General features: G+C 43.3%; 1 protein-coding gene across 1 annotated transcript in view; it reads right to left on the bottom strand.

Annotated features, from left to right (window-relative positions):
• Positions 1-21,498, bottom strand: part of tmem170b (transmembrane protein 170B) — a 32,361-nt gene extending 10,863 nt beyond the window's left edge. Inside the window, exons 1-2 of the mRNA XM_072676510.1 lie at positions 20,880-21,498; positions 1,882-2,052 (exon numbers count right to left, since the gene is read on the bottom strand). Of these exons, the coding sequence (XP_072532611.1) occupies positions 1,882-2,052; positions 20,880-21,042 (334 nt within the window). The 5' untranslated portion in view covers positions 21,043-21,498. The remainder of the gene's footprint in view (positions 1-1,881; positions 2,053-20,879) is intronic.
• Positions 21,499-22,502: the final 1,004 nt, after the last annotated feature.

The following is a 22,502-nucleotide window of genomic DNA, read 5'->3' as shown; positions in this document are numbered from 1 at the left end:
TAAATAATATCTAATAATTATAAAATAATGTTAATTAAATAGAAATACAGAATGTAAAAGGTGGGTTTAATTGAACTCGCTGTCCCACAAAATCTCTGTATTCCCTAAACAGCAGCTTTCAGTGAGAAAGATCCTTTTGGATCATTTCTATTGGTCCATTCATCGTACAATTCTGATTCAGTATGAAGAAACACTGCAGATTCACATTATGGAGAAAAGTTAAGAACAGCAAGAATGGAGATACAAGGATTCTGTGGGACAGCGAGGATGTGTCCTCATTTACACGACTGCATATCAAACCTACTGTGGCAAATGGATTTACCCCAGTGTTGGATGTGTGTGTGTGTGTGTGTGTGATTACATTAGGTTACATTAAACAGAGCTGTGTTAATCTAAGCTGTGACAGAGAGACATACACAGAGAACCTTGGTGGGGGAGAGAGAGATAGACACTCAGTCAATATCCCGGTCTCCACTCGATCCCTATGAATAATGAAGTGGAGTGAGGGGCGCGGCTCTAATGCACGGCTGTTATTGGGCAGCTTTCATTAGTGATTGATGGAGGCTGAGAGCAGCTCCTGCCACAACACACCTCCAACAGCTGCCTTACTCTTTAATGAAGCAAACCAGCCGTCTGCCTGCACACAGTCTGAGTGTGTGTGTGTGTGTGTGTGTGTGTGTGAGATGGATAATGGCTTCAAATGTGTCTGCTGTAATAAACATCTGAATTAGGTTACATTAAACAGATGTGGCTGATTTATGGCCTTTAAACCGAGAGAGAGAGAGAAAGAGAGAGAGAGGGGGAGAGAGGGAGAGAGAAAGAGAGAGAGAGAGGGAGAGAGAGAGAGAGAGAGAGAGAGATAATATCATTAATAGTCTTTCCACTGACATAACACCGGAAGGGAAGAGTGCGGCTGGATGGATGAAGAGTGAGTGAAGAGCTGGATGCTTTATTTAACTTACTGGAGTCAGGAAGAGCTCTGACTAGCGCTGGGTGATACATCAGCAGTCACAATGTACTGGAGACACAGTGATTATTGATTTTCAGTACAGATGGCAGGACAAGACCGTTTTCCAATACCGGTACTATAATATTCAATACCAGCTGTTATGGCCAGTGTTTCCACCACTGTTCTTTTACCTCCTCACTCTATAACCTGCAGTAATGAACTGTTCTTTTTCTTCACTTTCTTAACTGCTAAAAGTTAAGATTTTTGTATTGATTAAGCTATTACCTATTTTATCCAGTAACTAACCAATTAATTTTCCTCCAAGAAGTCAAAAGTGACATTTAATTAAAATATCCTTTTATTCTCACAACAGATGTACATATATCATCATATAATCTAAACCTTCAAAACCAGCAAATCCAGCAAATCCAGCGCACAAAAAATGAAGTCAGCAGTGCAACTCCAACACACATCTTTCATAGTTTTTATGTATTTATATAAAGGTATATATATATATATATATATATATATATATATATATACCTTAACAGCCTGTTTAATTATGTTTAAATGGATGATGAGAGAGGGAGAGGGAGAGAGAGAGAGAGATAGAGAGATAGATAGAGAGAGAGAGAGAGAGAGAGAGAGAGATAGAGAGAGAGAGAGAGAGAGATAGAGAGACAGAGAGAGAGAGAGAGAGATAGAGAGATAGAGAGAGAGAGAGAGAGAGAGAGAGAGAGAGATAGAGAGATAGAGAGAGAGAGAGAGAGAGAGAGAGAAAGGGGTTATAGGGTTAATTTTTCTTGGGTTTTATTTCTTGAGCCTTTAACGTTTGTCTTTTATGAACTACAGGTAAGTAGGAGACGTCTAGAAGACCAGGTGGAGGAGGAGGAGGAGAATGGGCTATGGGCTGAGGGTGGAGTTGTACTCACTGGTGATGACCCCTCCAGTGAGCGAGGCGATGAAGCCGGCGCTGATCAGCACCAGCGTGATGAGGCGGCCGCGCTTGTGTCTCTGCAGCATCACACACATCAGCAGCCCCACGGCTCCGTGCACGAAGAGAGAGGAGAACAGACACCAGAGGAACACCCAGTACCACATCTCTGCAACACACACACACACACAAACACACAAACACACACACACACACACACACACAACCTTTAGCTCAGAAAACTGAGGTGAGGACAGGAGTAGGGTACTAACAAGGTCGTACTAGGGATGCACCGATTCGGCTTTTTCAGTTCCGATACAATACATAAACTCTGCATATCGGTCGATACCTGATACAGATCCAATACCACTGCTGAATTAATAAGCTGTATACCTCACCATGTGGGAGAGACTTAAGGCATCAGGATTGACTTAATCATTACTTTATATAATATAACAAATTAACACAGATATAAATGTGCTAATTTAAATGTGTCATTTATTTATTTGCACATTTGGTGTAGTCTCACACCAACAAATTAAAGTTCCATGGATCGGCCTAATTATCCGATTCCAGATCCAATATCGGGACCGATACACGATCCTAATATCGGATCGGGGCATTCCTAGGTGCTACCAGGGATTTCTACATTCAGTAGAAAGTCTAGATTAGAAGATTCAGTGGACACTACACTGGTGTCTAATTAAACAGGATATTTGATTCAAATTTACTGTAGAAAGCAAAGCAAAGCACTGTAATGTTAACCTTTGACTTCTTCTTCTAGGACCAATAGCATAGAAACTTTGATCAAACTTGTGTAGGTCTTGTAATATGACCATTACTTTTTAAGATATTAATGAACAATTAAGACAATTTTCTAATAACCTTAGAATGAGCCTCTGTGACCTCGTCATCAGGTTTCCACTGGCATCCCTCCCTCTCCCCCTCTCAATGTGACTGTATTACTAGAGTCTCCAGAGCCTGTCTGTCTATCTATCCCTCTACAACTCTCAATCTGTCTGTACTCTATAATTGCCCCAAACATCTTTTGAACAAAAGTTTTGGCACCCTACCTGGCCAAATGTTTGTGGACACAACTATACCTCAACCTAGCAACATATTAGCAACATGACATTTTTTCATTAAAACTCTACTCCACCTGTCTCTTCTATCCATGCAAGGCTTTCTAAGAGATTCTGGAGGAGCACTGCTGTTATGATTTGATTACATTTAGTCTCAAGAGCATTAGTGAGGTCAGGATGCCATCAGGATGATCACCACTCATCCCCAACTCCACCTAAACATACTGAATGAAGCACCATTATACCAGAACAGTTCTTCCACTGCTCCACAGTTATACCCCTCTAGTCCACACCTGGCATTATTAGGCAGCATGGAGCCAATAGGGTCATGATGTTGATCTGTTCCAGAGAGTCCTATTCTATTGGCAGTACTTCTTCTCTACAGGGGCTAGACTATGAAGCTGTGTGTGTGCCTATACAAATAGTCAGCGCATAGCAGCACAACAAAATTTAGTCTCTGCATTTAGCCCATTTGTGGCAGTCAAAGCCCAAGTCTAAACATCCTGCTAATCCAAGGGAACTGAACCAGTGACCTTCTGGTACCAAGCCCTCCTTAGCTAACCCCAAGAAAGAAGCGCAAAAAAAAACAGCCATCACCAAGGACTGCAAGCACCAGGGAATCTGATGGTTGGTGTGGCGCACCAGATAACACCACTACCTGCCAGCGAGCTACCACACTATGTAGGAGACCAGGGTTCGATTCCTGGTCTGGGTGACTATACTGCCAATATGAGTCCTTGGGAAAGACTCCGAATACTACATTAACCCACCTCTGTAAAACGAGTAACCTTGTAAGTCGCTCTGGATAAATACCTCTGAATCTCAGGCAGGTAGGAGCCAACACCACCAAGCAGGTAGCAGCCAATAAGCCCAGGCAGGTAATAAATCCACTAAGGAAGCCACTTAAAGTGTGATTTGTATTTACAGCAATGGTCTAGGAGTGAGTTGCATTTCCAAACTGTAGGGGGAGCCCCTGAGCAAAAACACCAATTCTCTTATAATACTGCTTTAAAGAACAGGGTTAAGGTTTAGCAGTCTTATGGTTAAAGGTATGAAAATGAGCAGGGCATGAATGTAGCATTACATATATACATGTATATATGACCTTGTAATTCAGAGGATCATTCTGAGGAAATGCACACAGGGTGAAACGTGGAATAGTTTTGTTTACTCCAACTCATTTAAACTCATTTGTAAAGACATAAGAGTTCCTAAATATGAGAATGCCTCAAATTATGGACACCCTATGAAATGGTGGTGTGTCTGTACAGTCCTGATTTGCAGACTGATTTAAGAAAAGGCTTTTATATTTTCTCCATTTAAATGTCATTTTTTGACATTATAGCAAACCAAAAAGTCAGACTTCCAAAATATGTTGCAAGAGACTGTAAATCAAAGCAAGATAAATGATTATGTTAATAAATATGTAATTGAGTCATTCAATAAAACAAGTGTAATTTGCGTCCGCAGCGTTTGATGATCTTTAACACAAAAGAAATAAACCAAAGTGTTTCCAAAAAGCTGTTACTTCCTGTTATCATGATATGGATAATAAATGTTATTTTCTTATAATATTATTCTTATATTATATTATAAAGTGTAATATACTTATGTTAATCTTTTTTCATCAGTACATAACCGGTATCACACGTCAGTATTGACCAACATCCCATCTACACTTAAAATATTACTTAATAAATTTTTTATGTAATCAGTCCTTTATTATTGTCATTATTATTTGTGGACCTTGGTTTATTCATAATAAAAACATTTTTTAATGTTTATATTTGTAAAAAGTTACCAATTTTAATGTGTCCCCTAGTTTGACTTTTACCACCCCGTCACGCTAACTTGTTTTGTCTATAAATAAATGTACTGTTGCTTTAAATGACATCACAAAGAGGAAGTTACATCATCCATCAAGTTCTGAGCTTTCTGATCATACTTTTTCAGGTTAGACAGACCACAGACACTTAAACATTAACTATGTATTCTATACATTTTTACACTTTTACTGCAAAGAAAATCATATTTCAAATTGATTGGCATATGTACTGGTCAGGAAGTCGACCACGTCTTACAGAACAACAACAACAACATCAAAACAAAAGCAATCAGTCTGAAGTAGGGCTGGGTGATATGATAAAAATGTTGGATCACGATATTTAAAGATAATTTCCCACGATATTCATCAGGATAGACATGATAGCAGACAAAATGCCTCGGTAGTGATGGATTTATAAAAACTACCATCCCATATATAGTAAAGATGCACAGATCCGATATTAGGATTGGATATCAGTCCCGATATTAACAAAATTAGCTGGATTGGGTATCAGATAATTAGGCTGATCCATGGAAATGATCCTTTTACTTTGATTGGTTGGTGTAAGACTGCACTAAATGTTTAGATGTTTGCAGTTTTTGCAGCTTGTATGTTTGATCAAGTTACTTATTTATTCTCAGGTTCAGCTGCTAAATTTCTATTTTGAATTACGTTAAATATTTAAATATAAGAATGATTACTGTCCTGTTTGTGTTTGACAAAGTGAGGCTACTTATTTTCAGTTTTGGCTCATTTTATTTATTTGAATATATTTTAAGAAGTTTGACTCTTATTTGTTTATTTTAGTGACAAATAAATAGCAATTTATTACATTTATATCTATGTGTTAAGTTGTTACATTTTGTTAATTTGTTTTACAGTTAGGAAAGTAATGTTTAAGTCAGTCCTGATGCCTGAAGTCTCCCACATGGTGAGGTATACAGTTTATTAATTCAGCAATGGTATCAGACTGGTATTGGGTATCAACCGATATGCAACGGTATGCATCGGTATCGGAACTGAAAAATCGGATCGGTGCATCCCTAATATTTAGTACAATGATTTTTATTGAAATGTGCTGCACTTCATCCAGTTAAACCAGAGGAATTACACTGTTTATAATAAAACATGCAGCTGATCCATGTGCGCACTGATCATATCCTCCATATGCTAAAAAAAGCATAGTTATCATGATAAGAAAATTCATCACGATACAATAAAACATCGTCATATTGCCCAGCTCTAGTCTAAAGTTCTAAACTTTCAATCTGATCAAAACTACAGACCTGAGAGTAAGATCAGACTTTTTGTTCAGCGGTAAGAAGAGCATCTTAAAAGCTATTACTGGGTAGAGTATTCTGGGAACACACACAGAGACACACACACCGGTCAGAAGCATTGATTTTACGTCTGTTGGAGACGGACAGTGCTGTTATGTGTGAGACAGTAAGAGTTTTAAGCATGACGGGTAACCCACCCCCTCCATCTCTCTCTGAGACAGGCCTGTATTAGAAGGCCTGGGCTGAGTGCAGTCGGCGCAGCCTCGGCTGATCCTCACTGGGAGAAGGGAGGAGAATTCCAATGTTCTCGAATCCTCTGGAACCTTCCAGAAGCTTAGAGCAACATGCAGCCTGATTCCATGACATTTGAAGAAGGATCAGAGCTGTGTTCAGTAAACATCTCAGAGGAATCTGATCAGACAGCCTGCTGTCTCTCCTGCTCATCAGATCCACTGCAAGAGCCAAACCGATTCGGGGACATCAGTCCAGCTTCGAGATGCTCTGTGAGTGAAGCTTCAGGATAATGCAGGCGTGTACGGTGATGTTTCAACCCTTTCGTTGAGGATTTTGCAAGAATTGGTATTTTTACCTCCTGGGCTCCCCCTACAGTTATGGAGAGTAATTTACTTTTATTCCACTGCAGTAAATACCAATCGTGCATTTAGCGCCCCCTTCTTTTCTGGACAAGCTGAGAACTGCAGAAGCTTGATCTGAAGGTGGAGCAGCATGTGGGCTGAGGCGGTAGAGTAATACTACAGGATTTTACACTAATATACTTGGATTACAAAGCTTTTTATGTATATCTATATATAGTTTGAGAGGTATTCTGGAGGAGTCTGTCTTATTTAAACCTCAGACGTTTAGTCAGGTGTGCTCTTAGTGGTTGTATATTATATATATATATATATATATATATATATATATATATATATATATATACACACACACACACACACATACATCCAAACACACACTGTGTATGTATAAACTGTGTTCTGTGTTCTCTGGAATGATGGAGTTGGGGAGTTTGGGATGAGATGGGATCATCATCCAACATCCTGCATAACCCCACTAACACTCTTGGCACTGAATGCAATCAAATCCTAACAGCAATGCTTCTCAAAATCCCAATGTGTCCCAATACTTGTGCACATATGATATCATATCATATGACATCTGCTCTAGAAAGTCTTATTCTATGGGCAATACTTCTCTCAACTTAAAGTAGCTGAATGCATTAATTAGAAGGGGTGTCCACAAACATTTGGACAGTGTATGTATGCAGTGGATAGTGTATGTATGCTGTGACTTAATCCCTTAAACCGCAGGGGTGTGTACAGGGTTCACACTTCATGACCTACTCAGTACTTTATTACGTTCACAGCAGTTTGTGTTGGGGTTAATAACGGAATAATAATCTTAAGGTTGGGGGGCTTAAATATAATCGGCTTTAGAGAGATGATGACCTGAGCGCACCTTACGCTCCCTGATCCTCTGCTTCCCTTTATAGGAGAGCCCGGTCTCTGCCGGCTGATTTACTCTCAGCACTTTAACTACAGTGTGTTCTCCAGCACGGCTACTGTAACTGAACAGGTGCACGAGGCAGCCTGGATTCAGCTCAGCTTTAGTGTTCAGTCAAGTGTGTACACACACACACACACACACACACACACACACACACACACACACACACACACACAAAGACTATTGATCCATTCCAGGCATCAGGTGCCACTCACACAGCAAGAGAGACATAATGAGTGGAGACAAAGGCCTTTGTGCAGCGAAGCCCGTAAACAGTGGAGTACACAGAGCAGAGAGAGAGAGAGAGAGAGAGAGAGAGATATGCTCATATAGGTTGGTCAATATTACTCAATTACATGCTAATAAAAATACTGATTAAGCTCATCCTCTATAGTCGACAGTTTCCCTGCTGATGATGCAACTTTTCCCCCTAAATTCTCACTCATTTAAACCCCGTCCACGTGTCCACATATTTCTGACAATGTAGGTTTTCTCTCTATCTCCAGCAGCCTTTATGACATCAGTCTCTCCGTCCACATGACAACAAAACCGACCTTCAAATGCAGTCAAAAGCGCGCCAACCCAGCAGATGGCGCCAACACCTCACTAGGTTTGATGTCAAATTAATCAACATTTTTATTTATTTATTTTTTTTGTCAGAAACTGTTGACTCTGAACTGCCCTCTAGTGGATGTGTTGCTTTACATCTAGGCAAACGTGAAGGACGGGTAGACGTACGTGGACGTTTAAAACAGGGGTCTTCATTTTCGTACCTGAAGGGAGTATCAATGAGCCTTTAGTCATTTCCAATTTCCACTTACTATCTAGAACCTAGAACTCCTCCTTTCACATGATGCCATCAGTGCTGGCAGGGTGAAGCACCATCACATCTTCTCAAACTGCCACTAACGCTAACCGCTAATTCTGTTACGTCTGCTAACAGACACCTGTGCTGGCTGGCATCGCCTACGCTGAGTGATGTGGGGAGAGGGAGGACCGTCCTACCCACCCAGACAGAGAGGGGACAGTTATGCTCTCTGGGACTCCTGGACTCGCATGAGAGGGACAGATCATTTCTGTTTAAATACGATGCTCATTTTAATTTAATTTACTGACTGAATAAACGAAAAAATAAACTAATATAATCAATACCGGCAGCCTCAGTCTCAACGCAGAGGAACAGAAGTCCTTATCAGTCTCTCAGCGAGGCGAGGAGACAGTGTGCTCGCTCAGTGCCAGCCAGTACCAGCCCCATTACCATCCACACTGGAGGCCCGCGCCCCTGTCTGCTGTCTCTGAGGCTCATTTGCCACTAGAGCAGCTGCATGTCCACATTATCACTGTAAAATAGAGAAGTGCAGACCACCCTACACTGGTACAAGTATAAGATTCATGAGGAACTTTTAGAGGTTCTTCAATTCTTCAAGAAAAAAGGGTTCAAAGCACCTTAAGACGTCCATCAACAGGTTCAAACTGAAGAACATCCAAAAGTTACTGTGTAGTTTAGTCCAGCTCCTCCTTGTGCCTCCAAGACCTCTGAAGGTGTCCTGTAGTATCTGGCACCAAGTCTTTACCATCAGATCCTTTAGATCAGCCTTTTACCTTAAAATATCCACTGTAAAATCATGCTGATGCTCCACTGACTGGAACAGGGAGAAGGGCGTCTCCGTCATTCCCACTCCGGGCCGGAGCGCTGCTGCTGCTACTGCACTATGGAGGTTTGGTGGTGGAGATGCAGGAGGAGAACCTCTCTCCAGAACTGCTGTGTAACGCTGCAGAACCCATAGAGTCATATTAGTGTAAAATCCTGTAGTATTACTCTACCACCTCCACCAACATGCTGCTCCACCTTCAGATCAAGCTTCTGCAGCTCTCACACTGTCCAGAAATGCACGTGAACAGCTAATCTAATTTTCAACTGTAGGGGGAGCCCAGGAGCGACCTGCTTGCTGACGTTCTGGAGATGTTCTGACCCAGTCATTATCTAGAACGTCACAGTCTGTGATGTTCTAGATAAACATTTGGACATACAGGGTATATGGCTAGTGTCTATCTTTAATTATTCAGTTTTAATGACTCCAAGGATATTTAGCAAATCAATACCATGGAACAGCAACTGGTTAGTGGTAACCATCCATGTGTTCTGGCCCAGTTTGACCGCTGTCTGCACAGCTGGACCAAAAGAATCCATTATATAATGCAATATATTTGGCATCACAGCTAGGGATGCACCGATCCGGCTTTTTCAGTTCCGATACCGATACATAAACTTTGCATATCGGTCGATACCCGATACAGATCCGATACCACTGCTGAATTAATAAGCCGTATACCTCACCATGTGGGAGAAACTTAAGGCATTGATAAATCATTACTTTATATAATATAACAAATTAACACCGATATAAATTTACTACATTGCCATTTGTCATTTATTTATTTGTACATTACACTGTCCAGAAATGCACGTGAACAGCTAATCTAATTTTCAACTGTAGGGGGAGCCCAGGAGCGACCTGCTTGCTGATGTTCTGGAGATGTTCTGACCCAGTCATTATCTAGAACATCACAGTTTGGTTCTTGTCAAAGTGTCTCAGATTCTTACGCTTGTCCATTTCTCCTGCTTCATCACCTTCATCATCTTCAAGAACTGACTGTTCTTCACTCACTGCCTAATATGTAGATCCACCCCTCGACAGACAGGAGACACTGGACCCAGATCAGCAGGGTTCTTCTTCTACTCCAGCTGGTGGTGGTTCTAATATTATGGCTGACTGTAGTATAGAAGAACTGTGGCAGCGGATCAGGAAGCTGGATAATGGTGTACGTTCATTTTCTTTAAGCTGAGTCGGAGAATTAAAAATAGAGTCAATTAATTTAAAAGTCGGAGACACTTTTAAAGGACACGAGGTCTCGGCCCGGTCTTCCCAGCTTTTATAATGAGAAGTACAGCTGTGTGTCTCCGGGCCGAACCTTTCAGACTAAACCATGTAATACAGAAGCTAAACACTGATACTGAGCTCCAGATTACAGAGCACTGATGACTCAGCGGCTTGAAGGAGTGTGTGTGTTTTAATGATCCCTATATCTAAACTAAACCAGCGCCAGAGGTGTAGGCCAGCCTGGGAATAGGACCACAAAGGCCAGAATGAGCAGACGTATCCCGAGGTGGAGAGCTGCTGTGGTGCGCCGGGGCGCAGGTGCTGCTGGGCCACATGGCCGCGAGCAGGAGCGATTCAGGGCCAGAGTTAATGCCTGATAATCCGCCAGCGCCAACCTGCCACTGGCACACACTGGAGTACACAGAGGACTGTCTGCCACACTCACACACACCTCCTATTCACATGTCAGATGCACAAAGCATGTAGTTGATGTGCACTGCATCTAGTCCAAATCAACTTTATGGACAAAAGTATTGGGACACCTGCTCATTCACAGTTTTTCTAAGAAAAAAAAAAGTTGATCCTGCTTTTGTTGGAGTAACTGTCTCTACTGTCCAGGGAAGAAGACTTTCTAATAGATTTTGGAGAAGGAGCATTGCTGTGAGGATTTGATTGCATTCAGCGACAAGAGCACAGGACATCAACTCCTCCGAAGGAATGCATAGCCCATACCTGGCATTTGGCATGATGCCAATAGGCTCACATTCACCTGATCTAGAGTGTTCTATTCTATTGGCAGTACTTCTTATCTACAGGGACTAGACAAGCTGTCTGTGTGTATTTGCTCATCTGTGTCAGCAATGGGTGCAACTTAAAGCAGCTGAATGCATTCATTAGTTGTGTGTCCACAAACATTTGGACATACAGGGTATATGGCTAGTGTCTATCTTTAATTATTCAGTTTTAATGACTCCAAGGATATTTAGCAAATCAGAATACCATGGAACAGCAACTGGTTAGTGGTAACCAGCCATGTGTTCTGGCCCAGTTTGACCGCTGTCTGCACAGCTGGACCAAAAGAATCCATTATATAATGCAATATATTTGGCATCACAGCTAGGGATGCACCGATCCGGCTTTTTCAGTTCCGATACCGATACATAAACTTTGCATATCGGTCGATACCCGATACAGATCCGATACCACTGCTGAATTAATAAGCCGTATACCTCACCATGTGGGAGAAACTTAAGGCATTGATAAATCATTACTTTATATAATATAACAAATTAACACCGATATAAATTTACTACATTGCCATTTGTCATTTATTTATTTGTACATTAGTGCAGCCTGACACCACTAAATTAAGGTGAAAGGATCGGTTTCATGGATCGGCCTAATTATCCGATACCCAATCCAATTTTGTTAATATCAGGACCAATACCTGATCCTAATATCGAATCGGTACATCCCTAATCACAGCCCTGTGTCTGTGCTGTGTCCTGATCAATGCACAGGGAGATATTTAGTGCTTCAATTAAGTTGCTTGGTGTTCTTCCACACACCCGTATACAAGTTATCCACTCAGAAGTACCACCAGTCCGATATGGACTACACTCAGACCACTGTGAGACTCTGTTGTTTGGGATATGGTGGGCTATCATGCTCGAACAGAAGATACATGAGGTTAAAGGAAATGACTTGTTATCTGGTTCCTGAAGATGCTGTCCTTTGTCAGGGACACACAGTGGTCAGGATCGCACTGGGCATGTCCATGAATAGCATCTGTAACAACATGGGCTCTCTGAGTCCCAACAAAGCCGCTTCACATGTGTGATGATGAGCCAGCCTTTGTGTGCTCGTGACAGTCCACAGCACCGGCCTTTATTCACGCTGAATAGTGGTGAGCATTGTGAGCACAGCCTCAGGCCCACGGGCAGGAGAAACACCTCAATGATGTCAGCCATAACATTCAGTCCACAACATTGACGATCTGGTTCCAGTGAGTGGATCTACATATTAGTCAGTTCTTGAAGATGATGAAGGTGATGAAGCAGGAAAAATGGACAAGCGAAAAAACCTGAGACACTTTGACAAGAACCAGACTGTGATGTTCTAGATAATGACTGGGTCAGAACATCTCCAGAACATCAGCAAGCAGGTCTTGCGGGGTGTTCCAGGTAAGCAGTGGTCAAAATCTACCAAAATAGCTCCAAGGAAGGACAAGACTCAAGTAACTGATGGTCATGGAGGTCCCACCTCACAACTTTAGCCAACATTAGTCTTGGTGCCAGATACCACAGCAGGACACCTTCTTGTGGAGGTCTTGTGGAGTCCATGCCTGGAATGGCCAGACGTCTTATGGCAGCACATGTGGGACCTACACAAAATTAGATTTTAATGTTATGGCAGATGCCTCCACTGAACCCACAATAAATAAATAAAGGCACACCTGACCCATCAATCTCCACGCCGCCTTCACTCTTGTACTGCTTTGATTCTATCAGTCAAGCGTATCTGAAAGAGGACCCCCAGGCCTTTCCACACAGCTGGGTTTCTCAGTTTGCTGTAATTCGAGGAGGTGTGCAGAACAGCCCGACCCAAAACTCCAGTTCAGGTATTGGCACTTGAAATAATGGCTGCAGTAAAACTCTAAAACAACTTCAGTAGAGGAACAAAAGTAGCAGCTTGTGAATCTGCTACTAAGGAACCCATGAAACTGCAGAGAAACTTCAGAGTACATCCAGAGTACATCCAGCACCCAAAATCAAAATCAAATGCTGAAGCTCCAAAGCGAGATGTGAGCAACTTACAGCAAGGTTGATGTACACCGACCAGCCACTTCATTAAAACCACCTCCTGGTTTCTACACTCACTGTCCATTCAACCCTTCAGTTCACTGATCATACAGGAGCAGTGTGTAGATCTAGAACTGTTTGATCTAGATCTGTTTGTTCTTCAATGGTCAGGACCCCACAGGACTGACCACCACAGAGCAGGTATGTAGTATTTGTATGGTGGGTCATTCTCAGCACACAGTGGCGAGTGTGGTAGTTGTGTGATGCGCTGGTACGAGTGGTTCAGACACAGCAGAGCTGCTGGACTTAGAATAGTCCACCAACCAGAAGTATCCAGCCTGCAGCGTCCTGTGAGCCCTGATGAAGGACAACCAATACAACCTGTGCAGCAACAGATGAGCTTCTGTCTCTGACTTTACATCTACAAGGTGGACCAACTAGGTAGGTGTCACGGTCGTGAGGCTTGGTGGCAGAGGATTACGTACACGCAAGTAATTACAAATGAAACAAACAGTAAACAAGATATAAAATAAACAAGAACCGGACGGACGGACGGTAACATACACCATGATCTGCCATGGAACACGCAGAAGACCAGACCAGGAACACAGGGACTACCTATACCCAGACACTGACAAGGTACACCTGGGGAGGATAACGAGAGGGCAGGTCTACAAAGGAGGCACAGGTGGGAACACTAATGACTAGGCAGGGCTAGGGTGGAAACAAGGGAGGACTCCCTAGTACATGCCTTTATTTGTGTACTAGGGAGTCCTCCCTTGTCTCCACCTTAGCCCTGCCTTGTCATTAGTATCATTAGTCATTAGAGCACATGTAAACAACGCAGGCAGATAATATAAACATCATTAATGATGCGCATATATTAACACTCTCTTGTTTATTCATATCAATGTTTTAATCAGGGATCTTTCCTTAGAGTTCACTATTACCGTAAACTGTGAGAACTCCCTATATGGGAAGTGTACCTTTAGTAAATTGGTTGGAATCGGGAGATCTCTGGGTCTAGGAGTTCCTCGGGAGCATTAAATCGTGACTGCTGCATTTGGAGATTTCTTCCAAAACAGAACAGCAAAACATCCTATCTGCTACAAGAACGTCGCAGTCATATGCACAGCAGTTCGTGTACAGGCGTTTCGCTGATGCTCTTATCCAGAGCGACTTACAAGGTTACTTCGATTACAAAGACAGGCCAGTGTAGAGTTAGGAGTCTTGCCCAATGACTCTTACTGGTGTAGCGCAGCGAACCCTAGTCTACCACATGGTGTGGTAGCTCACTGGCCAGAAGTGGTGTTATCCGTTTCTCCACACCAACCACATATTGGGAATTCCCAACAGGATCAGAGCTGATGGCCAGAGCCCAATTTGTGACTCAGGTTATCCGGTTTAGCTCTCCTCTTAAATGTCTTTGGCAGCAAAGTTGTAATTTACATTATGTGCTGCTCAACCGGCGGCTTCACTGCGAGAAGAAAAGCCCAGTGCAATTCTCAAAGCACCTTCCCAAGGCCAGCATGCAGTCATATTAGCAATAAGGCTAAGCTAAATTGAAGTTAAATGGCCAGAAGAGCGCTACGAAATAAGGCCAGGTTTCTAAGAAGAGGTTCTGGATATGGCCCAAGAAGAAGTGCAACCCGTCAGCAGAAAATAAAGAAAAACAGAAGGAAGCGAATTCGCTATGCGAGCTCGTTTCTGGAGCAAAAACAGGAAACGTCATTCGTTCGAGTCCTCGGCAGGGGTTCACAGTTTCTCTGTGGTTTCAGCATTCTGCTCTCAGGCCTCACAGACTGAACCCATGCAGAGTGCAGGAGCTCTTCAACCACTAATGTCTGACAGCACTGATGTGATCATCTGATGCTGTAACCGGCTTCCAGATCATCCACTTCTCACCATTTCTTACTTTTAACTGTCAGGGAACGTTCCACTGATCAATGGATTATCATGAATGTGCGTTAGCAAAGCTGAACCCTGACATCTGTGCTGTTGAGGCCTTCCAGTGGTCTGAATATATCCCACGATCTGGGCTTTTAACCCTTTAAAGCCTATAAATTATTTCAAAATTGCTAGAAAAGTACATTTCCTTAAAACTGGAGAGCTTATTTGACCTTTTGGACAATTATTTAATTATATATTATAAATTATAAATAACAATTTGAACATCTGACTTATTATTTATTAAATACATCAGAAATATATTGATTGCTCACAGCAGGTTTTTTTATGAACTAAACTGTTTAACCCCTTATACACTTGAGTTTCTTTTAAAAATTTACTCAAGTCGTTTCAAACTGGAGCAGAATTTATGTAATGTATTTAATAGTATACATATTATTTCAAGAACAATTAAGAATTACGATGAAATAATATTTATTTAACATTATATTATATATTTTATTTTACTATAATAAAATAAAAAATATGTTATATATTTATTATATCATTAATTCATTAAACATAATGATGTATTTATCAGAACTAATGCTCTGAGCAGTGAAACAGACAAAGGTTCAGAACCAGCTTTTTAAAGCTGCTGTGTCAACAGCTGCTCTCTCACCCACATCCCCAACTTCCCTCAACACTGCTAACTGCGTCTGCTTACCAGGAACTGCCACTTCCTCATGCGCTGACCAGCCCGAAACACCACTGTGGGTCCACGCCAGCTGCATGAGCAACTGTATAAAAAAACACTGGATACAGTACCAGTCAAAAGTTTTAGAACACCCTCAATGTTTTCAGTAGGCCACTGACGGTGCTGATCGGCCTAGGCTAGCTCCAGCGCTGAGCTGCTGAGCTACAGGCTGTGGTCATGTGTGGTCATCACACAAGCTGCTGACTCTCAGAAACTAGTCTTCTGATGCCAGTGTGGGTTTGAGTGGGTCAGACCTCTTCCTGTAGCGGACCTCCTCAGTTCTCTCCAGCTTCAGGGTCTTCTGATGGTGTAGGAGACGGTCCTCCCCACACTCTGGCTTTATCTGCAGTTCCTCTGAAGGAAAGAGCTCTACTGTTCAGAGCTCTAGAGCTGGATCTGAGCTTCTGGGTTAAGAGTCCAGTCGTTATGAGAGCAGTCTGAACCAGCAGTGTGGGGTAAATACTGTAGTAGAGGTGCAGTAACACTGTCTGCTTTAATACAGGTAAAGGGTTTAGAAATCGAAGCCTAATGTGCTTTACTGCTACAGAATAACTAAACTGTAAAAAGTCCTGACAGCCGTCCCATTTCAGGCTATTCCCTGGACTTTAGAGTGTAAATGTCAACGACATGAAACTGGAAAATTGGTGGTGTTCTAAAACTTTTGACCTATAGTGCATGTCTAGAGACGAGCTGACACAACCAGTGATAGAAAAAGAAAATACCCAGTCATCCCCAGTAGCACTTTTGATGGGTACTGACCACTGCACACCTGGACAGAACACCCCACAAGACCTGCTTGCTGATGTTCTGGAGATGTTCTGACCCAGTCATTATCTAGAACATCACAGTCTGGTTCTTGTCAAAGTGTCTCAGATTCTTACACTTGTCCATTTGTCCTGCTTCATCACCTGTAGATCCACCCCTGGACTGGAGCCAGTACTGTAGATGGAGATAAGCAATGTTTATTGGTTTAGGAGGTTAAGAACAAGCGCGTGGAGTGAGCAGGGTAGAAAGCAGCCAATCAGAGGCTTTTTTGCTTCGGATGTTGCTGTGACGACCAGTGGGAGCATTAATTTGTAAAATGGGTTGCCGCCCACCTCTAGATAATCCACTAGAAAAAATCTTCCCTCATCATCAGTTGAGGCGGAGTTACAGACGCAGCAAAGCTGAATTTTAACCTCTAGGGGGCGCACAAGTCAAGTCAAAATTTATTTGTATAACTTTTTACAATGGTTGTTGTCACAAAGCAGATTTACATAATCAGTAATTAGTAAAAGACGAAAAAAAACAGTGGCAAGGAGAACCTGACGCAGAGGTGGAGGAAGAAACCTTGGGGGAACCCAGACCCACAAGGGGGACCCGACCCGTCCTCCTCTGATCAGAACTCTTTATAAATTATTGATAGAAGTTATAAGATGTTGAACTGCTCAGATGTGCAACATATTAATAATCATAATATATTAATCATGGTGTAGTAGAACCTCATATAGTGATGGTCGTGATAATCAGAGTAATGAGAGGAATGATGGGTAATAGTGGTGATATTAATAGTGGCAAGTCAGGTTTCGAATAGCAAAATTTATCGCTTTAACACTAATCATTTTGTTGTTTTTTTACTCAAATACTACAGGAAGCTTCTGTGTGAAAACATTCATGGCTTAAATAATTTGGAGTTCCCTCCCACCATGAACTGGCTCCGCAGTTTGAGTTTGATTACTCTGAAGTCATCGGTCAGTCCTCCACTACCGTGGTCACCTTTGATCAAGCTGGTTGTTCAGTATTGCAGCTCACTGATGTGCTCGTGCCTCTCAACCATGTAGTAAACAGTTTACTCTGACACACCTAACAGCTCGTCTCTGACTCAGATGGAGGTATTCGGATTTTTCCGCCTCATGATGGCCCACACCTGCATTTCTGGCACTGACATTTCTTTGGTGCTCATGTTGAAAGACAACGCGAACAGACTCCAAATGTCACATCTCAGATCAACTCCAGACATTCGCCAGCTCTTTTGTTTGAGAACTAACGATGGAGCAACTCTCAGCTGAGCAAGGCACCCAACAACTCACCCCAGCAATATCACTTACGTAGGTACACCACTTCCAAACTGGACATTTGGTCAGGTGCACTAGGCATGAAAAGCATATTTATTTGGTTTATTCAGTTTTACACTTAAACTTCAGGTATGTAGCAGGTCTAAGTAATCCATTCAGATTTTTTGCTCAGATCGGATTTGGCTATCTTGACGGTTCACATTGATAAATGTAAGTGAGCTGCATCTGTCCCCGATACAACACCTGCCAGTGCTGACTGATGATGACAGCATGAAGCGCCAACCGTGATTTGACCGCTCACGTTCATGTAGCATGCTCAAGAATCTGATACGTATCTGATCTAGAACCACATATGAAAGACTCTGTTTACCCCTGATCTTACTTACTGATCTCGAGTATCAGGATTATACCTGGATAAGTTTAAGCCACATTGTAAACACAGCCATGACTCAAATAAACCAGAGACTAATCCCATCACTTAAACCACTTCAGGAGGAGCTCTGAGACGCATCTGAGCCACGATATAACAGTGGAAACACCTCCACCTCTCCAAGATACACTCCACAACTCTACCCCCCACTTCAAACAAAACCTCTCCCAGTACAACCACCCCCCCCCTTACACCGAAAACCCCCTACACCCAACACCCCTCCCAGTACAACCAACCCCCTCCTTTACACCCAAAACCCCTCCCAGTACAACCAAAATCCCCTACAAATTAACCCCTCCCAGTACAACCAAAAACCTTCCCAGTACAACCAAAACTCATTCCAGTAAAACCAACCCCCTTACACCCAAAACCCCTCCCAGTACAACCAAAATCACCTACAAATTAACCCCTCCCAGTACAACCACAAACCCTCCCAGTACAACCAAAATCCCCACAACCAAAACTCATTCCAGTAAAACCAACCCCCTTACACCTAAAACCCCTCAGCACAACCAAAACCTCCTACAAACAAAACCACTCCCTGTACAACCAATCCCAATCCCAGTACAACCAAACCCCCTACACCCAAAATCCCTCCCAGCACAACCAACCCCCCTTACACCCAAAACCCCTCCCAGTACAACCAAAACCCCTTCCAGTACAACCCAAACTCTTGACACCAAAACCCATCCCAGTACAACAAAAAAACCCTCCCAGTATAACCAACCCCCCTACAATCAAAATCCCTCCCAATATAACCAAACCCCCTACAATCAAAACCCCTCCCAGTACAACCGAAACCCCTCCCAGTATAAGCGAAACCCCTCCCAGTACAAGCGAAACCCCTCCCAGTACAAGCGAAACCCCTCCCAGTATAACCAAACCCCCTACAATCAAAACCCCTCCCAGTATAAGCAAAACCCCTCCCAGTACAACCAAAACCCCTCCCAGTATAAGCGAAACCCCTCCCAGTACAACCAAAACCCCTCCCAGTATAAGCGAAACCCCTCCCAGTACAGCTAAAACACCAGTAATAACTGCCGTCCAACAAGCTTGTCTTCATATTCCGTCCCACACAGTGATCAGACATCAGTCTGACTACACAGAGGCGCATGTGTCTACCCAGTGTAATACATGTGGGTAACATCTGATCCGGATACAGTCCAGATACTAGTCATGTGAAGTGAGCAGGAGTAACAGATTCCAATCTGCTCCAATAAGAATCAGATCTGTGTCACACTGAAGCAAGAAAGCAGGTTTGGGTCACCTGAGCCCAGCGATGTGAATGTAGCCTTCAAGTCATAGTTACACCTCGAACAGTAGCACCTTCCTGCAGGGTCCAACTTCAACCCAAATCTAACCAAAACACACCCATTCAGCCAGCCGGGGACTTCTGAAGCAGTAATGAGTCGGATCAGCTGGGTGGATTGGATCAGTAGGGTTGGATGCACAGTCTGAGGGAAGGTAGCTCTCCAGGAGCAGGACTGAAGACCAGTGGTGTAGAATATACCATGCTGGAGAACCTACAGACCACACCTCAACCTAATGTCCACCAAATAACCTCTGAGACACCACTGACCCCATTAGTGTAATCTGATTTCTATCAAACTACACTGTTCCCTAAATGGTGTAAAATTTACGAACAGCTATTAGCCATTTATTACCAGGCCCAACACGGGCTACCCGATTTATAGGAAAGGATATCACCTAAAAAACCAGCCTGGCCAGCTTACGTGGTTGAGTCTGACCACACTGGTCTATCAGTTTCACCAGCCTGATCAAACCACCCATCTTAACCAGCTTGCTTTCCACCATCAGGAATATCTGAACTGTTCAACCACCTTAACCATCAAGCTCCAGCTTCCCAGCTATTATAAGAACGTTCAGCAACATTAAGGAAAGGTCCACCACCAGCTTAGACCATGTAAGATCAGCTATCAGCTTGGACCATCTGAAATCGCCAGCTTAGACCAGAAGACAATCTAAGATGGTCTTGCAGAAGTCCATCAACCCCCTTAGACCATGTGGAGCCAGCTACCAGCAGAAGACTATTACCAGCTTAGACCATCTAAAACCAGTAACTGCTACCAGATCATCAGCAGCTTGGACCACCTGGTGCTGAGCTGGATTTTCAGCAGGGTAGTCTACTGCTAATGGTCATACTCGCATAGAATGAGCTGACCCTAAAGGGAGGCAGCAGGGAGGCAGGCAGCAGGGAGGCAGGCAGGGGTGGTGGGTATGCAGAGCCTGGGCAGATGCTGATGCTGCTGCTGCTGCTGCTTATCCGTTTAGAAATGGATGCTCCGGGTCGCCCATCCCGTCCTGCAGCTCACACTACACCAGCCGGTGGGGTCTGACAGGCCAGCCGATGCTGGGCCACGCCGGCAGGGACTTCACCTAGCCAGAGAGACGCATGGTCGGATGGATGGGCGGATGAATGGGTGGAAGGATGGAGCCCCGTTAACGCCACGTACCTGTAAAGTGCTGCAGCGTTGGGACGGTGCCTTGCACCCATAGGCTCAGCACTTGCTGCACGGACAGATTAATGGAGTAATCCCTGCTCATGGTTCTGTTTCTGCCGCCTGGGTTCGCACCCCTCTTTGTCAAATGGCTGAACGAGGCTTTGGGCGAAGGCATGGAGGAGACCGGGTGGCATGAGGAGGCTTCTTCTTTCCCTCCCCCTCCGCCCCGCGCCTTTACCGGTGCCTCTGCCTGGGCTTGACGCTCTCCGGCCGGGGAAGGGAAGCGCCGCTGCCGCTGCTTCGGTCCTCCACAGCTGAGAGCAGCGGCGGCGGCTTGGGGGCCATCATGGCTACGGCGATGCACACACACACACACACACTCACACACACACACACTCACTTACTCACTCGCAATCTCTCTCACACACACATAAACACGCGCTCTCTCTCTCCCTCTCTCTCTCTCTCTCACACACACACACACACACACACACACACACTCCCTCGCGGTCGCCCTACATCGCCTGGCTCTGTCTACATAACGCTTAAAGGCGCCGTGCACCTTATTAAAGGGGAGTGCACGCCGTGAACATACACCGGGTTAAAGTGTGTGTGTGTGTGTGTGTGTGTGTGTGTGTTTATGAATGAAAAATTACTTTGAGCTGAGGATATGGCAGATGTGCTTGGGCTCACTACACAGCTAGCCCCTCCTCCCATCACTCCCAGACTATTAGTCAACAACAAATATACAAATAAACAATAAAATAAGTCAAAGTTACCATATTTTGTATATATTGTATATATATATTGAGTGTTAAAGTTATTGTCTGATGTGTAAATAGTAAGTATGTGAGGTTGTTTGGGGTGAAAAGTGCTTAAATGTGGTTTTACCACCCTGTTACTCACCCTGCTCTGCTCTACCTCAGCTCTGCTCTGATTGGCTGCTTCACGGCACTGCAGCAGTTCACAGGAGCCACGTAGCGCAGCATAGAAAAGCATTAATGAGAGCCGGTGTACGCTTCGCTGTCACTTCGCTGTCACTTCGCTGTCGTCTGAACGAACGACCACGCCCTCTTTTGGGAAAAAACAACGTTCTACTGGTGCCTTGTGTAAAAGGTTCTGCAACGCATCTTCCTCATCTAATTCTAATGCAGCCAGTACTTGTGTTTGTAGCACCGTGGTGTTAAAGTTAACAGTTCTAATGTTAAAAGTCAAAGCAGGGAACGTTGATGATGCACCGAAAAGCTAGAACATCGAACAGACAGACAAACCACGACACTCACATTCAGTGCTGGCCTTTAACAAAAGAGGTAGGGTAGTTCACCAGCATTACTGAGTGTTATAGCCGACCGGTGCTGACCTAGAGTGACCATATTTTGTTGTGTTGTTTGTTTAATTTGGGGACTTTAGGGACACACAGGCGCCTGTTGCTGGTAGGATGTTGTGGTCGAGGGGCTTCAAGTAAGTTGTAGAACCATGGCAATGTGACACAAACAATAATGAACATTAATACATAAACATTTACTGATTTTCCATAAATAATAAACATCTTTAATAAACTAATAATTGATTCAAATAATAATTGAATTTAAGTTTTTACTTTTACATGTAAAAATAAATAAATAAATAATTAAA

The sequence above is a fragment of the Salminus brasiliensis genome, chromosome 3 (assembly GCF_030463535.1).
Source record: "Salminus brasiliensis chromosome 3, fSalBra1.hap2, whole genome shotgun sequence".
NCBI classification, from domain to species: Eukaryota; Metazoa; Chordata; class Actinopteri; order Characiformes; family Bryconidae; genus Salminus; species Salminus brasiliensis.
Note: the sequence above shows the minus strand (reverse complement) of the source record. Positions and strands in the feature narration are given on the sequence as shown.